This window comes from Callorhinus ursinus, unplaced genomic scaffold, assembly GCF_003265705.2.
Source record: "Callorhinus ursinus isolate GAN/ISIS: 27379988/994484 unplaced genomic scaffold, GSC_fseal_2.0 scaffold15, whole genome shotgun sequence".
In the NCBI taxonomy this organism is placed as follows: domain Eukaryota; kingdom Metazoa; phylum Chordata; class Mammalia; order Carnivora; family Otariidae; genus Callorhinus; species Callorhinus ursinus.
The window spans coordinates 1,503,451-1,525,703 of record NW_027397077.1 but is presented as its reverse complement, the minus strand read 5'-3'; the positions used below and the strand labels follow the sequence as shown (position 1 = coordinate 1,525,703).

Below are 22,253 nucleotides of genomic sequence, written 5' to 3'. Positions count from 1 at the left end.
TCTCAATCTGTCTCTGTCTTTGTCTCTGCCCTTCCTCCAGGCCACACACATCAGTCCTGCAGCCCACTCCACCCTCTGGCCTGGCCTACTGCCAGTCAAGGCTGCTCTGTGCAGGGTCATGGGGTCCCCGTCCCCATTGTGCCAGGCCTGGGACACTGCCTCTTTGTTCCCATGGCTCTGACCTCATGGCCTCCTGGGCGCCTGACCCTGACTGGCCCAGCTGACATCGGAGAACACTGGCTACTCATGGGGCTGGCACCTTCTGTCCAGCTAGGGCTTGGGCCAGCAGAATAGACCCCCAGATCCGTGGCCCTGGATCAGACTTGCCCCACGGGTGGGTTTGTGGCCGGGATAAGGCCACCGCCACCGAGCTGACTTCCTGGGTTTCTCTTTCAGTTTGACTTGCACCAGGAGGGGCCATGACACCTAAGTTTTTTTTTTTTTTTTTTTTTTTTTTAATCTTTTAAGTCTTCTTTCTTACTCAGCTTCAACATGTTCAGGGGCGAGGACGGGGTGGCTGGCGGAAGTTCATCTGGGCCTGCAGGCCTCTGTGTGGGCTCAATGGGGCAGGCGTGGGCCAGGCTGGTCCCCCTCCTTCTGCTCCTGCTCCCAGGGCGAGGCGGTGAGTGCCCCACCCTGACACCATGGCTCTTCTTGCTGGGCGCCAAGTGTGTGGAGGGCTGTGGACCTGGGATCTGGGGTAGGTTCTGTGTCTCTGTGCCTCAGTCTGTCCCTCTTGTCAAATGGGAGATTGGCTTCTAGGGTCAGACTTGGGCATCTAAGCTCTGGTCTCGACTTTGTCTTCTGTGGAATGGGCGGAATCTCTGAATCTTTCTCTCTTCCCGGAGTTCTGTGAGAAATGCTAAGAAAAGGATAAGGAGGGGCGCCTGGGTGGCTCAGAGGGTTGGGCGTCTGCCTTCGGCTCACGTCATGATCCCAGGGTCCTGGGATCAAGCCCCACGTCTGGCTCCCTGCTCCGCGGGGAGCCTGCTTCTCCCTTTCCCTCTGCCTGCCACTCGGCCTGCTTGTGCTCTCTCTCTCTGTCAAATGAATAAATAAAATTTTAAGGGTGCCTGGGTGGCTCAGTCGTTAGGCGTCTGCCTTCGGCTCGGGTCATGATCCCAGGGTCCTGGGATTGAGTCCCGCATCGGGCTCCCTGCTCGGCAGGGAGCCCGCTTCTCTTTCTACCCCTGCCTGCCACTCCCCCTGCTTGTGCTCTCTCTCAAATAAATAAATAAAATCTTTAAAAATAAATAAATAAATAATAAAATCTTTAAAAAAAAGAAAAAGGATAAGGAAAAGTATGTAGATAATTGATATACATGATCACTGATTATGTTTATAGTGTATCTTATATTATTATATAAAACATACACACATACTGTCTCTCCATCTCGTGGAATCGAATGGGAAGGAGTCCAGACCCCTGCAGATGACTGGGTTTGAACTCTAATTCCAGCTCTGCTGTTGCTGCCGTGTGACCTCGGGCCACTACTTTGCCTCTCTGTGCCTCAGTTTCCCTCTCTGTAAACTGAGGATCAGCAACGTTTCAGGGCCCTCCGGGGTCAGGCAGGGCTGGAGACCAGAGACTGGGAGGAGGACCGGGGATTCTAAGTTGCTTTGGAAGAGCAGCCTATGAAGTTGATGAGTGGATGAATGAGCGGGTGGATGGATGGGTAGATGGGTCGATGGATGGAAAGGTGGATGGATAGTAGGACAGATGAATGCATGCATGCATGGTGGGTGGATGGGTGGAAGGTTGGATGTGTGGATGGATGGGAGGCTGGGTGGGTGAATCCATAGATGGGAGAGTGGATGGGTGGATGGATGGTCGCTTGGCAAGCCCCCAGCCTGAGCCCCTTCCCCATGCAGTGAAAGACTGGGAATGTCATTATCTCTTCGTTGTCTTTGCAGCTGAAGCCTGCAGTACCAGTGGGTGCTGTTTTCAGGACCTGCCATATCCGGATGCAGACTCAGGTCTGAGACAATTCCCCATTGTGGGGAGAGGTCATGCTGGGTTCTGACTGATCCTTCCCTAGCAGGTCCTCTCTCAGCTCCCTCCTGCCCAGCCAAAGATTCAGGCCCACCTGAGGTCTAGCCTACTGTCAGCCTACTTTCAGACAGCCTACTGTCCTGTCCTCACCAAGCTCGGGTGTCCTGGGGGACCCCACCAAGGGTCTGCTACCGAGCAGGCACTTCGTCCATTCTTTTGTGCAAGAACTATTTACTGAGCACCTACTGTGTGCAGACACAGTCCTAGGTGTGAAAGAATCAGCTACAAGCCCAACTGACTTCCTGGGGTCACAGCCGAGTGTGGGAGGTGGATAAAAGGCAAACAAACACACAGCATACCAGAACGTGCTATGAGAAACCAGACAGAGGAAGGTGAGGGACAGAGGAGGGGGCTGCTTCAGGCTGGCTGGTGGTCAAGGAGGTGACACTGAAGGAGAAACTGGAATGTTAAGATCTGGGGGAAAAGCATTCCAGGCAGCTGGCACAGCATGTGCAAAGGCCCAGAGGTGGGAGTGAGCCCGGTGTGTTTGAGGACTGGTGAGGAGGCTGGTGTGGGTGGAGCAGGGGGAGCAGGGGAGAAGGCAGGAGACAGGAGGAAAAGGTACAGGGAGGGTGCTGGGAGTGGGCTGAGGCTGAGGTTGACACCGGGTTACTTAAATGTCACAAAGATTCATCCTGAGTGCGCACCAGCAAGGAGGGCCCTCCTCCCCACTCTTGGTCCATTCTCAAACCTCTGGGATCTCCTCCAGGCTCGGCTTCAGGCCCCAGGGACCTGAACTGCTACCGGATAGTCAGCGCTGGTTATGAATGTTCCTGGAAGTATGAGGGCCCCACGGCTGGGGTCAGCCACTTCCTGAGGTGCTGGTGAGGACCCCGCCCCAGTCCCCAAACCCTCACACGTCATCCCGCACTTGCTCCTGCCCCCATGCCCCTGCTCTCAGAGGTGTGACCTTAGCAGGGTCCTTGCCCTTCCTGGAGGCTGAGTGTCTCATGTGAGAAGGGAGGGTGAGGACTCTATTTGGGGGGGGCTGTCAATGTAGGTGGGCATCCAGGTTGGGTGGCAATGAAGGTCCCTCTAGTTCTTCCTTCCTCCTCACCCGCTCACCCATTTGTCCATCCTTCCATCCATTCATTCATTTCTTCCTTCCACCTGTGGCAGCCCATCTTGCAAGATTCTGGGGTCCCCCAAACCGCTCAGTTGCAGGGCTGATCCCCATAGAGTCCCCAGGCTGGGGGGCGGGGAGTCAAAGGGGCAGAAGAAGATGCTGGGATGTGATGCGCACCATCTGCTGGGGCTGCTGAGCCACGCTGCGTGTCCCTAGGACGCCAAACTCAGCACCAACGCTCCCCTCGCGCAGCCTCAAGTCTGGGCACTGCTGCTACTTCGCCGCGGGCTCAGCCACCAGCCTGTGGTTCTCTGACCAGGACGGCATAGCTGTGTTTCAGCCCGTCACGCTCTGGGTGGAATCTCGAGCCGAGAACCGGACGCAGAAGTCGCCTAAGATCACCCTGAAGCTTCATAGCGCAGGTCAGCACCCTGTTCTCCTCCTCCCTGCTGCCCCTTCCTCACCCACAGACGCCGCTGATCCCTGAGCCTAGATATGTGCAGATTTGGGCCAGGGGCTTGCTAACGCCAATGATTTTCGCATCAAACATTGTTGCGGGACATGGCAGAGTTTTTCACGGTCCCCTCGCCAATCCCCAGCTGCTGGATACTTCGGTTGCTTCCGGTTTCTCCCTGAAACTGTAATACTGCCGGGATCGTGTTGGGTCTTCAACATCTGTTTTCACGACGCAGCCACGTACATATAAAACATCTAGCATTTGCACTGCTACTCTGCTACGCTGTGTCACAGGGGACATGAGCGAGGCCAACACAGTTTGCAGCTCTGGGCTGGGATTAGGGTGAGGTGAGGGAGGAAACTGCCTTGGGCACAAAATTGTAAGGGGGTGCCAAAAAACTCAGTAGTCAACATAAATAATTCTGTAAAGCGGTATTAAAAAAATCAAAATTAATGCCAAAAAAATCCGTGATGAACAAAATATCAAATTTTAAGATGAAGACAGGATCCGACCGTGTATTTGTACAACTTTGTCTTTCTTGCCTCCCTGGAGTCCTGTCCCTGTCTCTGCCCTCATGGAGCCCCCGATTCAAGTGGGAGTGATGAACAGGAATGATTATTACATATGAGGAGATACTGCTGGGAGGTCAAGGAGGCCTCCAGCTCAAGCTGAGCCTGGAAGGATAAAAAGGATCCAACAAGAATAAAGTGTAGAGAAGTGTGTTCCAGGCAGAGGGCACAAGGGCATAGCAAGTGCAAAGGCCCTGAGGTAGAATCAGGCATGGTACGACCAAGATGCAGAAAGAATGATAGATGTTTCTTTTTAGGTCTGGGTCTAAAAAATTAGTAAGATTTCCCTAATAGTCCTCTAAAAAAAAGTAGATTCAATTAATTATCCTCTTGTCAGCAATTCACAAGAGTGCCCGTCTCAACAAAATGCTGCCACAAGGAGTGTCAGTCTTGAATCTTTGATCCATAGAATTCCAGGCTTAGATGGAACCTGTAAGGGTTTCCCTGATGCACATACTGGGGACTCGGTTGGTTATCCTGGGCTGGGTGGGGCAGATTTTCTGAAATTTTCAGGACCAATAACTCGCACATATGCTGGCTTCCCTCCCCAACCCCCATCTTTGCTCCCAGTTAAATACGACCCTCCGTCAGCCAGCGACATCACCGTGTCTGGGTCCGCGGGGCAGGTGCTCTTGAAGTGGGAGACCCCAGCCCGCCAGGATGGCGCCGAGGTGCAGTTCCGGCACCGGACACCCGGCAGCCTGTGGAAGTTGGTGAGTTTATTCCCCAGGTCAGGAGAGAACACAGGCTTCTCCTCAGGGAACATGACCCCCAAATCAGTTTCACCATCTCTACATCTATCACCCCTCCCGCCTGGCCTCCACTCTTGCCCTGTAGCTAGCCTCTGGAGTCTCTTTGACACTCAGATCTCATCATGACCTCCTTTGCTCACACACCCTCCATTGCTCCCTATTACCTTCAGGAGGGCATCCTTTCCTCAGCTGGCCCCAGGTACACTCACCCACCTGGCGCTTCCTCTGGCCCCCTCCAAATGGCCATCATTCTTCATCCATGCCCTCATTTCCAGACTCTGCCTTTGCCCATGCAGTCTCCTCCATCTGCACACCTTCTTCTCCATCTGAGCTCATGAGAATCCAGCCCACCTTCAGGGTCCAGCTCAAGGGCCACCTCTCTAGGAAGCTGCCCTTCCACTCACTCAGCTTCCTTCCTTCCTTTTCTCCTTCTTCTTCTTCTTCTTCTTCTTCTTCTTCTTCTTCTTCTTCTTCTTCTTCTTCCTCTTCTTTTCTGAGATATAATTGACATATAACATTATATTGGTTTCAGGTGTACATCATTATTTGATATTTGTATATATTGTGAAATGATCACAATTAGTCTAGCTACTTTCCTTCACCATCTGAAGTACAAACCTTATGTCTTGTAAGAACTTTTACGATCTACTCTCCTAGGAACTTCCAAGTACATTATACAGTATTATGAACTATAATCACCATGCGGTACATGACATCCCTAGGACTTATTTATTTTATCACTGAAGTTTGTACCTTTTGATCCCCATTCCACCCACCCCCCAACCCCTGCCTCTGGTGACCACCAATCTGTTCTCCATGTCTATGAGTTCCATTTTGTTTTGCTTTAGATTCCACGTGTGCAAGAAATCCTATGGTATTTGTCTTTCTCTGACTTATTTCACTTAACATAATGCCCTAAAGGCCCAACCACATTGTCACACATGGCAGGGTTTCCTTCTTTTATAGCTGAATAATATTCCATTTTATATATATATATATATATATATATGCCACATGTTCTTTTTCCATTCTTCCGCCCCTGGACACTTAGGTTGCTTCTGTATCTTGGCCATTGTACATGATGCCGCAGTGAACATGGGGGCGGATATATCTTGAGTTAGTGTTTTCATTTCCAGATAAAAACCCAGAAGTGGAATGGCTGGATCATATTGTAGTTCTTTTTTTTTTTTTTAAGATTTTATTTATGGGGTGCCTGAGTGCCTCAGTCGTTAAGCATCTGCCTCCGGCTCAGGTCATGATCCCAGGGTCCTGGGATCGAGCCCCACATCGGGCTCCCTGCTCCGCGGGGAAGCCTGCTTCTCCCTCTCCCACTCCCTCTGCTTGTGTTCCCTCTTTCGCTGTGTCTCTCTCTGTCAAATAAATAAAATCTTTAAAAACAAGATTTTACTTATTATTTATTTGACAGAGAGAGAGAGCACAAGCAGGGGGAGCGGCAGGCAGAGGGAGAGGAAGAAGCAGGCTTCCCGCCGAGCAGGGAACCCGATGTGGGGCTCGATCCCGGCACCCTGGGATCACGAAGGCAGATACTTAACCAACTGAGCCACCCAGGCGCCCCTGTCTTGTGTCTTTTTGATGATAGTCATTCAAACTGAGGTGATATCTCCTTGTGGTTTTGATTTGCACTTCCCTGATGATGAGTGATGTTGCACGTGGTTTATCTACCTGTTGGCCATCTGTATGTCTTCCGTGGACCTTCATTCATTCCGCAGCTACCTTCTGCTGCCCCCCTCTGTTGCCCTCACGCAGAGCAAGCGGGGCCTGTAAGAGACCTCAGCCCTTGCTTATTAGGCTCCAAGAAACTCCTAGATTGGGAGAAGACAGAGACCTCCAGCCTCTGAATTGTGGTGTCTCCTCCTCCCTCAGACAGGGAGCATCTTGAGGCCAGGGAGCTATCCAGCTTCAGCCTCATCTTCCCTCCCAATGTTGGGCCCCCCCTGAGCCTCAGTGACCCCATCAGGTGAATGGGATCAGTTAGAGACAGGTGATATGGGACCCTTGCTGGGGAGGGGTATCTCTCTCTTTTTTATTTCCAGCCCCCTAAGCACACTCTGCAGTAGACCCTGCATCCCCCCTTTTGCAGAGGAGGGAGCTGAAGCTCAGGATGTTGGGGGACCCCTCCACATCAAACAGGGCATGGGGGGTAGGCCGTGTCCTAAACCTGACTTTCCTGACCCCCAACACCACTGACATACAGGTTTTTCCCTCCTAAAATAATTTTTGTAGGAAAGTACAGAATAATAATTTTGCCTCCTGAAATCTTTTTTTTTTTAAAGATTTTATTTATTCATGACAGAGGGAGAGAGAGAGAAGCAGGCTCCCCGCTGAGCAGGGAGCCCAATGCGAGACTCGATCCCAGGATCCTGGGATCATGACCTGAGCCGAAGGCAGACGCCCAACCCTCTGAGCCACCCAGGCGCCCGCCTCCTGAAATCTTTTAAGCAAAACTTACTTTGGGAATAATCTTAGATTTTCAGAAAAGTTCCAAGGAAGTAGCAGCTCCCCTAGAAACGGCCCCCAGCCTCCCCACATGCGAACATCTTACGTTTTTGAGTGCGTCTGTCCACAACTGAGACGAACATTGGAATGTTGCTAGGCACTAAACCAGAGATTATGCAGATATCCCCCGTTTTTCCACGCATGTCCTCTTTTTTTTTTTTTTTTAAACAAATGTCCTCTTTCTGTTCCTGGATCTAATCCAAGCTCCCACATTGCGCTTAGAATAATTGTTTAAAATGGTTAAAGAGCTAATATTTTTTTCAAATATTTTTTTTACCTTTTACCAAAAGTAAAACTACATATACATATGTATGATCTGGTCTTAGGGCAACTGCGGACATCAGGAGGATGCTGGCTTCGGTGAGAATAATAGTACCAACAACAGCGGCAGCATGTTAGCATTAATTGAGCACCCACTGTATGCCAGGCCCAGTGCTAAATTCTTTGTATGCTTGCTGGCCCGCCCTGTAGTTCAGTATTGGATTATTCCCATTTCACAGGTGAGGAAACAGCCTTGGGGGTGAGAAGCCATTCATTGATCAGGGTCGCATCCCATTGGGTTGGCCCAGCCTCGACTCCGACCTAGGGCCGGGGCAGGAATGGGAGATCTTGAGGCCACCCAAGAGGACAGGGCCTGGCCTATTCCCATGGTGGCCCAAGGGCCCAGCACACATTTGGCATTCAATAAGTGTATGATGGCTAAATGACGAGTGCCAAGCCCCAGGCACCCCCAGGTATGGGACAGCCCTTCAGCTTGATGTTTGGCCTATTTCCCCGCCAGAGTCCTGCCTATGCCCCTTGCGGACGGACGCTGCCCAGGAATTCCAGCTACGCAGGCGGCGACTCAGGCCGGGAGCCCCAGGAGACCCCTGGAGCAGCTGGAGCAGCCCCGTGTGTGTCCCCCCTGGTGAGAACACTCAGAGCCACAGGAACGGGGCAGGCATTAGAAATACAGCAGTGGGGATTAGAAATAAGGTGGCGGGTGTTAAAAATAAGGCAGAGGGAGAAATTCGTAGTAATTAGTAAAAGGTGGCAGGGCAGGGCTCCTGGGTGGCTCAGTCGGTTAAGCGTCTGCCTTCGGCTCAGGTCATGATCCCAGGGTCCTGGGATCGAGCCCCGCATCGGGCTCCCTGCTCAGCGGGGAGTCTGCTTCTCCCGCTGCCCGTCTTCCTTCTCGTGCTATCTCTCATTCTCTCTCTCTCAAATAAATAAATAAAATCTTTTAAAAAAGTTCCATTTTAATCATTTTAAAGTGTAGGGTTTTTTTTTTTTAAGACCTTATTTATTTATTTGAGAGAGAGTGCACACGCATAGCAGGGGGAGGGGCAGAGGGATAGGGAGAGAGAGAGTCTCAAGCAGCCTCCCCATCAAGCCTGGAGCCCGATCCCACAACCTGAAGACCGTGACCTGAGCTGAAATCAAGAGCCCAATGCCTATCTGACTGAGCCACCCAGGCGCCTCGAAAGTGTACAGTTTTATGGCGTTAAGTATAGTCACGGTGTCGTAGACTAGATCTCCATGTTTCCGATTTTGAAAACTATTTAACGACCCATGGGAATCCTGTGTTTCAAGGGAGGGAAGGAAAAGGTCCTGGGTCCCCGTGCGGGGTCTGCGGGAGGTGGCGGTGAGCAAGGGACCACCCCCAGCGTCACTGTCTTGTCACCCCATTGCAGAACATCCCCCAAAGCCCACCTTGAGGTTCTCGGTGGAGGCTCTCCGTCCACATGGAAGGAGGCAGGTGACCCTGCACGGGCAGGTAATGGGCCGTCACAACGCTGTGGGGTGGCCAGGGATGGAGCGAAGGAGACAAGAGGCTGGAGTCGGGGTGTGCAAGTGGGATACGGTGAGGGAAGGGACGTGGAGGTGGCAAGGACTCCAAGGACTGTGCGTTTAAATCTGCAGTTAATGGGGAGCAATGGAAGGTGTGTGAGCAGAGAAATATGACTGGGTTCAGGTGTTCACAGACTTCCCCTGGCTGCCATGGCGGGGGAACAGACTGTGAGGGGCTAGGGTGGAAGGAGGCAGGCCGGGGTGGGCCATGTTGGTTTGGGTGGGAGATAATTTCTTTGAAATCCCCCAAACAACACATTAAGAGCAGTCTAATTAACCCCTGTTTTACAAAGAAGGAAACTGAGGCACAGAGGGAAAATTTCTTGCCCAAGTCAGGGGCAAAACCATCAGATGTTTCACCCACTGGCTTTACCATAACTAACTTGGCCAGGTCCCTAATGGGCTGGCACAGTAAGGCTGCAGTAAAGCTTTACTTCCTGCCTTTCCTCTCATTTGAATTCCCTTTCTTAGAAAACATTTCCCGGCTGGAGGTAACTGGGTCCAAAGATAGAAAAAACATTTTTTTCCTGGCTCTCCGTAGGTTTTGCCAAATTATTTTCCCTCCAAGCCAACATGCACTGGCCATGAATGCCTATTTCCCAGCAGCCTCGCCAGCACTGCGGGTTTTGTTTTGTTTGGTTTGGTTTGTTTTTTAAAAACTTTTGGCTCATGTCACAGACTGTGGTCCATGGATGAGTCTGTTCAGGGGCTGCACCCTGATGTTGGCCCATGGGCATGATGACTGTGTTCAGGTCTCCACAAACCATTTCTTACATTCACGACAGCTGCCCCAGCTTGAGCTTCCAGAAGGCTGCCTCGGGTCCAACTCTGGCGGGGAGGTGACCTACCGCGCCCGCCTGCACATGCTGTCCTGCACGTGTAAGACCAAGTCCACAATGACCTTTCAGCTGAGGAAACCACTCAACCTCGCTGGCGCAGCCTATGACCTGGCTGTTGTCTCCCAGAATCGCTTCGGCCCTGGCCCCAACCAGACGTGGCACATTCCTGCCCAAACCCACACCCACACAGGTGCCTCCTCTGGCCGGGGAGGGCTGCGGGAGGGCCTCTCAGAGCTCAGCACTTACTCTGAGCCTCCGCTAGACTAGGGTGAGGCAGGTGAGGCACAAAAATCAAACAGGTGTCTAATTTAGGAACGTGTCAAAATCACTAATTAAGGTACATACTGTTAAAATGCAATATTTAAAAAAAAAAAAAAAACTCTAGCTGGCAAACTACAGCCCAGGCCAACCACCCGTCTTGGTAAATAAATTTTTCTGGGACCAGGGCGGGGATCAGGGTGTGGTGAGTGAGGCCAGATGGCACAAGTGCACGATTGATCCTATCTTCATTTAAAATCTTGATATTTGCTTATGTATATGTATAGACATGCTTAAAGATGTACCTATATTTATAGATATGAGGAAAAAAATCAAGACTTACATTTATGTATACATGCACGTGAATACATATACATATGTTATTGAGGTGAAATTCACATAGCAACATTAGCCACTTTAGTAGGTACGATTCAGTGGCATTCCGGACATTCACAATCATGGGCAACCATCACCTCTGTCTAGTTCTAGAACATTTCTGTCATCCCTAAAAGGAGACCCCATGCCCATCAGCAGTCACCCCCTGTCCCTTACCCCGGCCCCTGGCACCCACTAACCTGCTTTCTGTCTCTATGGATTTGCCCGTTCTGGACGTTCCATATACATGGGGTCACACACACTGTGGCCTCTTGTGACCGGCTTCTCTCACCCAGCGTCATGTTTTTGAGGTTCCCCCATGTTGTAGCGTGTGTCAGGGCTTCACTTCCTTTTCGTGGCTGAGTAATGTTGCACTGTGCGGATAGACCACGTGGTGTTTATCTGTTTATCCATTAATGAACATTTGGGCTTTTCCCACCTTTCGGCAATTAGGAAGAGTGCTCACCACATATTTTTGCATTCATTTTTTTGATTCTTAAAAAATATTGCCTCGAAACAGTGTTTATCGTGATGACTGAGTTCTTTGGTGCCTCCAGTTTTGTGCCTGATGCGTGCCTCACTCACCTCACCCTGGTCCTGGGCCTACTGAGCACCCAGCAGTCCTGTGAGGACACGGCTGGTACAGTGATGCCCATTTCAGAGATAAGACCGCTGAGGCTCAGAGAGGGAAAGCCCCTTGTCATGGTGGCACAGCCGCGAGTCTGTCAGCTCCTGGCCTGGCTTGGGTCATGGCCCCACTGTGTGACCGTGCGCCAGTGGCTCTCCCTCTCTGAGCCTCAGTTTCTGTATGATTGGGGTGCTCACGGTCCCACTTTGTAGCAGAGTGGCGCCCGTCAAGCACTCAGCACCGGCCTGGCGCATACAGCTGGTGCTCAGTAAATGGTAGTTGTTGTCCCTGGAATTGGAAACAGTGCCCGCCTCCCTGAGGTTGTCGCTGATGCCCTTGCTGGAGGGAGTGGGGAGAGATGAGCCCCTGGGGACCAAGTGGGTGTGCCCTCAGGCCTGGGAGGCCCATCCTGCCCCAGACCCACCGCTACTGGGGGAGGCAGGTGGTGGGGGGCCGGGCATCTGCTAGAGCAGGAGAAGCCCCCCCAGGCTGGTGGGGTGGGGGGGTGCAGTACAGGCAGCACTGATGGTGGGCGTTTTGGCAGGGAACTCACGGTCAGACCTACCTCATTCAAACCGCCCTTGCTAGCCTAACCCTGCCTCTGTGCCCGGTCCCCAGCCCGGCAGCCCCTGGTATTGAGGAGACAGAGCTAGATACAGAAACTCGCAGCCCTGTGCGGTTAGAGTTTGGCGAGAGGGTGGGATGGGGCTATAGGAGCCTTGGACTGGCGGGGGGGGGGGGGGGGCGGGGGAGGGGAGTGGAGCTGCTGTTCTGATGTGCCTCTCTCATCTCCTTCCAGAACCAGGGGCTCTGAATATCACTGTGGGAGCCAATGGGACCACCATGCACTGGCCAGCCCAGGCCGGGGCCAAGGCATATTGCATTGAGTGGCAACCCCAGGGCCAGGACAGGAACCTTACCAACTGCGCACTGACTCCACCCCAGGACCCGGACCCTACCGGAATGGGTACCGTAACATCAGTCACACCGCCTCTGCCTCCTCCCTTAGAGTCCCCGGTTGGCTCCAACCTACAGGGGCCATGCGTGTGAGGTGCCTGAGGCCCAGAGCGGTCTTGCTCCTTGCCCAAGGTCACACAGAGGTGGGAACAGGCTGAGGCTTGGACCCTGCCACCCATGTGGGTCTGAAGCCTCCTGCCAGTATCCTGAGGTGTCAGGGCTTATAGCCCCGGGCAGATTGCACCCCAAGAGGTAATGAGTGTCACATCCCAGGGTGTTTGTTAAACAGCCACCTGTGCCAAAGAAGGTGGCAGCTCACAAGATGCTGGTGGCAAATTAATGAGGCCTCTGGAGAAAAAGGGGGAACCTTAGAGCCCCGGCAGCCTCTCACTCTCCCACTTCCTACCCTGGGCCTGGCCAGGGCCCCCGGAAACCTCAGCCTCAGCCTGGCCCTTGAGGGGTTCCTAGACTAGGGAGACAAGAGCTGGATCCAGATGCACCTGGCCCCGTAGAGTCCGGGCTGGGCTGCAGGTGGGAGATGGGCTATGGGGAGAATAAGGAAGGGATCTTGGAAGAGGGGACATTGGTGCAAGGGCTTTGAAGCATGAGCAGGAGTGCTCTAGAAGTTCCTGGCATGCGGTACAGCTAGTGCAAAGAGGCGGAGGTGGTGATACAACCTATTTACCAGCCTGGGCCTTGTCAATCCTTCTAGCAACCTACAGCTGGAGCAGAGGATCTGGGGCAATGGAGCAGAAGGTGTGTTACCACATCATGATCTTTGCCTCTCCACGCCCAGAGAAGCCCATCTCGTGGTCCACAGTCTTGTCCACCTACCACTTTGGGGGCAATGGTGAGTAGCCCACACCTGCAAGGGTGGTCTCTCTGGAGGGCTTGGTGGTGGCCTTGGGTGTCGGGAGGAGGGAACGAGCACTTGGAGGCACTTACTCTGGGTCAGGCCTTGGCCAGAAGCCAGACGTGCAGAAGTCCCAGGGGATCCCGAAGACTCCCCGCCCCGAGCGGCATTGCCCCATTTCATACATAAGAAAAGTGAGTCTCAGAGAGGGGCAGCGATGGGGCCTGAGTCATGGAGCCGGGATTCAAACCCAGGCCCGCCTGACTCTGTCGCCAAGCTTCCCTGGGTGTCTGGACAGTGCCAGGCTGGGCAGGCAGGAAACGTTCAGCCGGTGCTCTTGGAATTGACCATGGCGATGGTGCTAGTTGCAGCCTCGGGGGTCGGACGCCCACAACACGTGTTGGTGAAGAAGCTCAGCCAGGACTCCGTGTCTGTGGACTGGACACCATCCCCGCTGAGCACGTGCCCGGGGGTCCTGAAGGAGTACGTCGTGCGCTACCAGGATGAGGAGGAAAACCTCACGTCTGGTACGTGAGGCAGCGCGGGCTGGGCGGGGGTAAGAGGGGGCCTGGGGCCGACGTCTGCCTTGCTAGGGGACCCTGAGCACCTCACTGGCCCTCTCTGGGCCTTGGTTTTTCCCACCCATAAAGGAAGGTTGTTCGACTCAGAGAGGCCGGACTGCCCTTTCCGGACCCCCAGGAGGGCCCAGTGGGCAGCAGCTGTGGGCTCATGATGGACTCCGTGTATGGATGGCAACCCTATGCGAATTGGCAACTCGACTTCCATGGAGCGGGATGATGGTGTCCATTTCACAGATGGGGAAACTGAGGCCTGGAGAGGGATTCCTGCCCAAGGGTTAAGCAAGCCTGGATTTGGGCTCAGTCAGGTGCCCCTTCCTGCCCCTTGGGAGGGAAAGAAAGCAAAACGTACAGGGCAAGTCTCACCAGTGCTGGGGTTTCCTGCCGTTTCACACACTGGGGGCCCCACCTTCCATGCGGGGAACACGGTCTTTCAGATATGGCCTCACCCAGCCACCGCCTGCAGCAACAGGCCAGGCCAGCAAGACCTGCCACTTCGTGTCTCCGCCTTCTCACCCAGCACCCAGCACCCATCAAGGCATGAATGCCGGGAGGGGGGGCTTGCTGGGGGGAATCTTCTAGCATCAGAGACACAGACATCCTGCCATCCTCTTGATCAACCATTGTTTAGAGGGGGCAAAGGAGGCCAAGTGGGGTTCAGTGTCTTATTCAGGGTGGTGCAGCTGGAAGGAGCCCTTTTACCAATTTGCCAAAAGTCAAAATGCTGAAGATGAACGCGCCAAATGCCCATTGGCCAAATTGACCAATCCCCCTCCCCCCGCTCCAATTTCTTTTGAAGAATATTCCTCTTGAATATATGTATATACGAATAATATAGACTTAGGGTTCTAGGAATTGTTTTCTGCTTGATAACAGCCAACAACTGTATTCTCATTTTAAGGATTTTTACGGAGAGCTTTATTTGTTAAAGCCATCCAATTCCACAGCGTGTGCTGAGGTCCTGCTGTGTGCTGAGGTTGTAGGGACACTGAGGAAGCAAGATAGGCAAAGTTAATGCTGATCTTCACCCTAAAGATGGGAAGGAGGAGAGGGAGGAAACCATGGGGATATCTGGGGAAAGGGTGAGCGAGGTAGAGGAGGCGGGACTGCCAGTGCAAAGGCCCTGAGGTGCAACTGAACCTTTAGGGAGCTTGGACAATGGGGCTGGGTCCGGAAGTGAGCAAGGAACCAGCAGAGGTCAGAATTTGAGAAAGATAGCATCATTCACGAAATAGTTGGGGGAAGAATATTCTTCCAAATAAGCTGAGGTGAATGGGTGCATTTGGAGTTTTCAGCAGGGGTGCCTGGCTGGTGCAGTCAGTTAAGTGTCCCACTCTTGGTTTCAGCTCAGGTGGTGATCTCAGGGTCATGAGATTGAGCCCTGCCTCAGGCTCCACGCTCAGCGCAGGGTCTGCTTGAGATTCTCTCTCCCTCTCTCTCTGCCCCTCCTGCTCGTGCTCTCGCTCTCTCTCTAAAATAAATAAATCTTAAATTAAAAAAAAAAAAGAATTTTTAGCAAAATGTGCTTGAGTCCCCACTACCACTCCCAGGGTGTGGCTGCCCAGCCAGGACCTGGGCATCCCACCCCTGAGCCTGGCCTCCTGGGAGTAAAGGAAGTCTGGGGACCCAGGGCTGCCTCCCTCCCACAGAGCTGCCCGTGAAGCCCACAGAGACCCAGGTCACCCTTGGTGGCCTTCGGGCTGGCACAGCCTACACCGTGCAGGTTCGCGCAGACACGGCAACGCTGCAGGGCGCCTGGAGCCAGCCCCAGCCATTCAGCATCGGTGAGTAGGAGAGCAGGGCCTGGGTATGTACCCAGCATGCACTGCCCCATCCCAAGCCTCCACAAGCAGCCCCACCCTGGCCCTGCTCCCCATGTATCTCCCACGGAAGAAAGTCCCAGCCCACTCTGCTCCCCCCTCCTTGTGCAGTTTCCCCTCATGGACCTTCTCTCACACTCCCATTGCCTTACCCATGCAGGCCCCTCTGCCTGGGATGTTTGTTCTCCCCGCTAACTCCTATTCCTCCTTAAAACTCAGCTCAAAAGCTTCCTCCTCCAGGAAGCCTTCCATGCTTTCCCCTGGGTGCCCGCCCCTAGTTGTGACAATCCTTCCTTCCTGGCCTGACACCTTGGGAGTGGGTGAGGGTGTCTGTGTCCAGGCTCTGCTCCCCCAGCCTGGGGGCTCCAGGGGAGGGGGAGGGGGAGGGGGCTGGGGGCCATTTGTTGAGTGAATGAATGAATGAATATGAATGAATGAGTGTCTCTTTTGTCACAAAGATAAGGAGGTGGGCTCCGCTGTCTTGGGGTGTGTGGCCGGAAGATATCTGGAAACCAAATGATCCCTGTTCCTGCCATGGTCCTTTCCTCTTGCCCTTATAGAGCAGTCTGGTCTCAAGAGAACCAGCGAGTCAGGCTTGGCGTGGGGTGGCAGGTCTGGGTCCAGGGGAGCAATCACGTGAGCACAACCTGTGGGCACGTGGAGCTACAGTGTCCTGAGCCCTGTGTGCCAGGCCTTTATCCTGCAGACGCGGGGCAAGTGGGTTCCCTGGCCTCCTGCTTCACACATGAGGAACCAGCCACAGAGGGACCCACGGCGTGCCATGGTCAGCAGCGAGTTGCTGGAGGGTCCAGCCCTCCCAGCTCCCTTCCCTGTGAGAGGCAGCAGGTGTCCCTCCCCCAACTCAACCTCTCCCACTCCCAGAAGTCCAGGTTTCCCGGTTGTTCGATTTGTCCATACTCCTCGTGTCTCTGGGGAGCTTCGCCAGCATCCTTCTCCTGGGCGTCATTGGGTACCTCAGCCTGAACAGGTAATTTGCACCATCCCCCCCGAGATGATCCGTAATGGCAATAGTGATCATAGTCACTGCTCACACCGAGTCGGTATTTGTGCCCACTTTACAGATGAGGAAACTGAGGCCCAGAGAGTCAGGCCCAAGGTATCCTGTAGTGGGGGCAGAGCTGGGATTTGAACCCAGGTCTATCAGACTCCCGCACCCCCCACCCCCAATCCACATCCATTCTCCCTTTATAACCTAGCAGAGATGAAAAGAGTAAGTCAGAACAATTAAAAAGTAAGAACAGAGAGAAAACACTGCTCCTCTGACCAGCTGCCTTCCCTCCCCAGGGCTGCGCGGCACCTGTGCCCACCCCTGCCCACACCCTGCGCCAGCACTGTGGTCGAGTTCCCTAGCAGCCAGGGCAAGCAGGTAAGGGCTCCTTTTCTAATTTAAAGTCCTATTTCTTGGGTCTATATTCTGGGCAAGAGTAATGGCCATGCATTAACTCATTTTATTCTCCCCTAACCACTGACACAGGGACTCCAAAAACCTGTCCTATTTCACAGATAGGCAAGCAGAGGCCCAGACAGGAACCTCCTGTGGGTCATTTCCTAGCAGTAGGAACAACCCAAAGCGGCCTCAACAAAACAGAAACCTGATGGGGGATGGGGGGGTGGATTCCCCAGATGGTGGGCTTCAGGCATGGCTAGGTCTAGGAATCCAGAGACTGGGCATCCATTTGTCTGGACTGCTGTTCTGCCTGCAGGCTTGCCTCCCACTCAGGCTCAGCCTTTCCCCAGTGGAAGAAGGGTGTCCATTTTCCCCGTTCACTTTAGCAAAAGTTTCAGGGCCATCACAGATAGGCCTAGCGCAGGTCACATGCTCATCCCTGAGCCTATTGTGGATATCAGGGGCTAGAGTGCTCTGATTGGGTGGGCCAGGTCACATGTCCATCACTCAACTTGTGGTGGGGCCAGTGCCCAACCACATCAACAGTGAGAAGAGGAGCAATAATTTCCCAAAGAGAAAGGGGGTGTGTGTGAGGGTGGGGGTAGGGGGGCTTCCTAAAAGGGGCTGAAGGGGGAGTGTCATTGAGGCAGAGCTGATCCTCAAATTTTTAGGGATTTTAGGGAATTAAGCCGGCAGGAACCTGATCTGCTCCCTATGTGGTTGGAAAATAGGGCCCTGTCCTTAGCCTTGACCCCACCCTTCCTATCTAGGCTTGGCAGTGGACAAGCCCCGCAGACTTCCCAGAGGAGGTGTCCCTGAAAGAGGCCTTGGTGGTGAACATGTCCTGGGAAAAAGGTGAGGGAACTGACCTGGACACACCTGCTGGGGAGGTGAAGACACAGCTGCTTCGGGGCACTCCTGAACTGGCCTTGGACACAGAGCTGCCCCTGGAGGACAGGAGACAGGTGCAAAGCCACCCCGAGTCTCGGGCTCTGGGGCCGGGCAGGCAGGAGGGTCTGGAGGGCAACCCTGCCCAGGTGGCTGGACTCTCACCGCCCTTGGGAGACCTGATACAGACCCCCATATTCAGTGGCCCTTCGCATGTGGGCCTGGAGGCCTGAGGGAGAGAGGGGAAAGTCGGCCGCCTCCTTCAGGCAGGAAGACGGAAGGCGGCTGATTATTAAGCAAACATTGCATACCCAGCCTGTTCCGTCTAGACACTCACGTGATGTCCTGATTCCCCGTAACCACCTCGAGAGGTACATGGCTATTCTATTTTACAGATATGACCACTGAGGCTCAGAGAGAGCAAGTGGCTAGCCTGAAGCTAGGGTAGCACAGGCAGGAGTCAAACCTGGGCCGAGTGACCCCATTTCCCCGTCCCGGCCCCTCCCCTCCGGCCAGCACAGGTTGCGCCACGCCCGTGGTGGGACCTCTAGGAACCACCATGAAAAGGAAGCTGCCACACCCCCTGACACCCATGGAGAAGGGACAGAACTTTTCAGGGTAGAATAGATTGGAGGGGGGCCCAGAGGGGGCTCATGCCGATCCCAGGACCCTAGGCTGGATGCTGTGTCCCAGGAGCACTTGACGGGGAGTCCGGGCACAGAGCTCCTGCTGCACTGCAGGGTCCAACCCCGGAGGAGGATCGAGTCGTGGGAAAACAAGTGGGGCCTTAAGCGTTCTGAGGGAGGTGCTGGCCCCTCCTCAGCCTCAGTCTCCTCCCCCGTAGAATGGGGGTGAGGATAATATTGAACTCGCAGGTCTGTCAAGAGGGGTCTACGGCTTAATAAATGGGCCTTCTGTTGGGTAACCCTCCCCTGGCTGAAGCCTGCACGGACTGTTCAAAACTCCCCAGTAGGGGAGTTCATTCATTCATTCCACACGCATTTATTCATCTCTCCCTCTGGGCGCCCTCAGGAGCACCCGGTCTGGGGGAAACAGAACGGGATGATCACTCGGAGCTCTGCAGAGTCAGGAAGGGGCAAGGGGAGCGAAGGCCCGAGGGGGAGTGGGATTTGGTCCCCCCCAAAACAGGAGCTTTGGTTCTTCCCCCAGCTCCGCCCCTCTTAGTGGTCCATCGGTTCTCCGCCCAGGGCTCAGTTCGGGAATTGGGGTTCCCCCTTTCTCCTGACACCCAACGCCCCACAGCAGGAACGCGTGCCCCCCCATTCGCACCCGGAATCTGCCCTTCTCCAGTCCCCTCCCTCCCCCCATTGTTAAACGAGTCGTCTCAGATTCCCCCCGTGGCCACCAGGTGGCAACAGCAACACGTGTCTCCCAGGCCTAGACGGGGTGCGGGGGGAACCCCCCCCCCCGCCGCCTGCTGCGGAGTTTGCAAAACAGACTTTTCCGGTGTTAAGTGGGGGCGGGAGGGGCAGGGAGGGGTGGAGATTAGAACCCAGAGCCACTGGGTTGTGGCAAAAGGACCTGAAGCCTCTGGGTGAGAGGGGTCTGGCCCCACAGGCTGGGAGACTAGAGGTCCAGGCCCCGCCCCTTTGGGGGGCCCCAGTTTCCCATATATGCATCTAGATGGGGAGACAGAAGCCCTGGCCCTAATGACTGCTCCCTGTTCCGCGCACGCTCCCTTCCTTGACTTTGCCACCTCCCTGCCAGGCAGGCCTTCCCTTGAGAATCAGTTCTCAGTTTTTGGTGGCGGGACCAAGTGGGCAGACAGGAACGGATGCTGGGTCAGCGGCCTCGTAAAAAAGACCTGAGTAAAAAAGCCCCCGGCTCAGAGCTACCCCCTCAAGTCCAGGACTCCACACCCACGCCTACCGTCCCTGTAAAACCTCCAGGAAAGCTAAAAGCCCCCACGTAGGCTGCCCCAGTCCTGGGCCCACACAGAACAACAGAACCCTGTTTGGTGGCCCCTGAAGTTAACAAACCCACACCTAGGCACAGCCCCCTGCGTACAAGGAGTAGGAGAGAGACATTTATTTAGCACCATCTGGAACTCTTGCTGTTGTGAATGGAAAAGATAGACACCTTGCTTCCACTTGGGCGGCGGGGAGGCTGAAACTGCCTTGGGAAATCCGAAGCTTTCAGGGAGGACAGCAGCCCAAACAGATGGCTCCCTTGTCCCTGGATCCAGCCATGCCTGAAGCCCACCATATATATATATATCTATCTATCCAGGAGATACCCTTCTGGGTCTCTGTTTGCCCACCTATATAATAGGAAGGGGTTCAGAGCACTGGTTTGGGGTCCCTACCTCAGTAGGTTGAGCAGCCCTGCTTAGCGGAGCCCTGGCCCCCCGTTTTTTGAGCACCCGCTGTGTACTCACTACTCTAGGGTCTGAATATCCTTCCCTCAGCTCCTCCCAGAAGCTCCAGGAGTCAGGACTGTAGTAGACCCCATTTCACATCTGTATTCATTCCTTGATTTGTGAAGTCAGTGTTGAGCACCTACTGTATGCCAAGCCCTGTCCTATACGGGTCGGAATCAGTTCTGTCATGAGGGGCTTCTGGTGGGCTGAGGAAGGCAGACGCTAATCTAATCACCAATAACCCCGAGAGAGTGACGAGCGAAAGTGTGAACAGTGGGTGAGAGAGAGCTTCCTGGAGGGGGTGATATCAAGATGGTGAGGGGAGGCCAGCAAAACGAGAGAGCAAAGGCCCTGAAGCAGATGTGGTTGATGGGGGAGTGAGTGAGCCAGGGGGATAGAGGTCACTACTGGGGCCGAGGGAGTTTATTCCTAGGCTGGCGGGGTGGGGGGGGGGCCTGGAGCAGGATTGTTGAGGCCCAATTTGTGAGTTGTTCAAAGATTCTTCCTGCTGCTGTTCACAGGAGCAGGACTCAGCCTTACTGGCCTCAGGGTTCTGGTCTGTAAAATGGATAAGGAGGCCTCTCCAGAGCCCTTGGCCCCTTCTCACTCCCTCTCCTCTGTCTCTATCTCTCTTAAGTCTTATCAGAGAGAGAGGCTGCCTCAGTTTACCTCCCCAGATACCTCCCTCCTCTATTTCTCCAGTGGCCTCTGCGTTTGGTCAGAAACATTGTCTCTGTCTCTGCCCTCGAGCCAGGAAGGGGGTGCGGTATCAGCGGCCCCTGGGGACCCTGGGCTGTGGGAGATGACACACAGGACAGCCATGGCCTGGCGTCTCACACGTAACTGCCGGAGCCCTGCAGATGACAGGGATGCCCTGCCCCCAACTGTGCGCCTTTGTTCTTTCCTCCTTTTTTGTTTTTCCGTGGTTTTTTTGTTTTTGTTTTTTTAGAGATATCCACATACCATACAAATCACCCTTGCAAAGTGAACAATTCCGTAGCATTTGATGCATTCACAACGTTGTGCAACCACCACCTTTGTCTAATTCCAGAACATTTTCATCACCTCAAAAGGAAACCCTGTGCCCACGAGCAGTCACTCCCCTCCCGCCACCCCAGTCCCTGGCAACCACCAATCTGCTTTCTGTTTCTATGGATTGGCCTGTTGGGACATTTCCTATCCAGGGGATCACACAGCACATGGCCTTTTGTGTCTGTTCTTTTGTGGAAGAAACAGCATCATGTTTTTGAAGTTCATCCCCATTGTAGCATGAATCAGAACCTCATTCCTTTTTATGGCTGAATAATATTCCACTGTGGGGATGGATCGCTGTTTATTTCTTCATTCATTCCTTGGTGGGCACCCCCGGGGGGTTCCACCTTCTGGAGATTGTGAGCAGTCATTTCCGCTGCTGTGAGTATGGTTTACAGGCTTTGGTGTGAACACCTGTTTTTAATTTTCTTAGTACTTGCCTAGGCGTACAAATGTTGGGTCATAGGGTAATTCTGTGTTTAACTTTCCTTCTCGAGGTGCTGCCGATTCCCATCAGCAATGTGTGAGGGTTCAGATTTCCCCACATCTTCATCAATACCTGTTATTTCCCATTTGGGGGGCGGGGAGCCATCCTAGGGTGAGGTGGTGTCTCACTCTGGTTTGATTTGCCTTTCCCTGAGGACTGCTGGTGTTGAGCACCTTTTCGTGTGCTTATTGGCCATTTATTATATCTTTGGAGAAATCTCTATTTGAATCCTTTCCTTATTTTTAATTGGGTTATTTATCTTTTTTATTATTGAGTCCTAAGCGGTCTTTATATAGTCTGGATATTGATCCCTTGTCAGAAGATTTGTAAATATTTTCTCCCACTCTGTGGGCTACCTCTTCACTGTCTTAAGAGTGTCCTTGTAGACAAAAAAAAAAAAAAAAACAAAAAAAAAACATTTTTTTTTTTTTAATTTGATGGAGACCAACTTACGTGTTCCTTTGGTTGCTCGTGATTAGGTGTCATACCCAAGAATGCGCCTGGTC

At 53.5% G+C, this 22,253-nt stretch overlaps 1 protein-coding gene across 9 annotated transcripts; it reads left to right on the top strand.

Annotated features, from left to right (window-relative positions):
- The first annotated feature begins 260 nt into the window (after positions 1 to 260).
- Positions 261 to 21,967, top strand: IL12RB1 (interleukin 12 receptor subunit beta 1). 9 transcript variants are annotated; one of them, XM_073900985.1, is made up of 16 exons: positions 261 to 700; positions 1,915 to 1,977; positions 2,763 to 2,877; positions 3,336 to 3,541; positions 4,716 to 4,858; positions 7,741 to 7,774; positions 8,196 to 8,321; positions 9,088 to 9,170; positions 10,030 to 10,273; positions 12,144 to 12,311; positions 13,014 to 13,151; positions 13,526 to 13,681; positions 15,382 to 15,516; positions 16,435 to 16,540; positions 16,858 to 16,939; positions 17,731 to 21,967. In XM_073900985.1, exons 1-16 carry the CDS (start codon positions 493 to 495, stop codon positions 18,079 to 18,081), a joined length of 2,358 nt encoding a protein of 785 aa, XP_073757086.1. In that variant the 5' UTR covers positions 261 to 492; the 3' UTR covers positions 18,082 to 21,967. The 9 variants fall into 9 exon arrangements, with proteins under 9 accessions (XP_073757086.1, XP_073757087.1, XP_025740820.2 ...); XM_073900986.1 differs by having other exon boundaries at positions 262 to 700; positions 3,372 to 3,541; XM_025885035.2 differs by having other exon boundaries at positions 262 to 700; positions 13,520 to 13,681.
- The last annotated feature ends 286 nt before the right edge of the window (positions 21,968 to 22,253 follow it).

Excerpts from the sequence above, each read along its gene's own strand:
- IL12RB1 (XM_025885035.2), top strand. The coding sequence starts at position 493 with ATGTTCAGGGGCGAGGACGGGGTGGCTGGCGGAAGTTCATCTGGGCCT. Across the intron at positions 7,775-8,195 it reads TCAGGAGGATGCTGGCTTCG|AGTCCTGCCTATGCCCCTTG; the intron begins GTGAGAATAATA and ends TTTCCCCGCCAG. Across the intron at positions 12,312-13,013 it reads CCCGGACCCTACCGGAATGG|CAACCTACAGCTGGAGCAGA; the intron begins GTACCGTAACAT and ends CAATCCTTCTAG.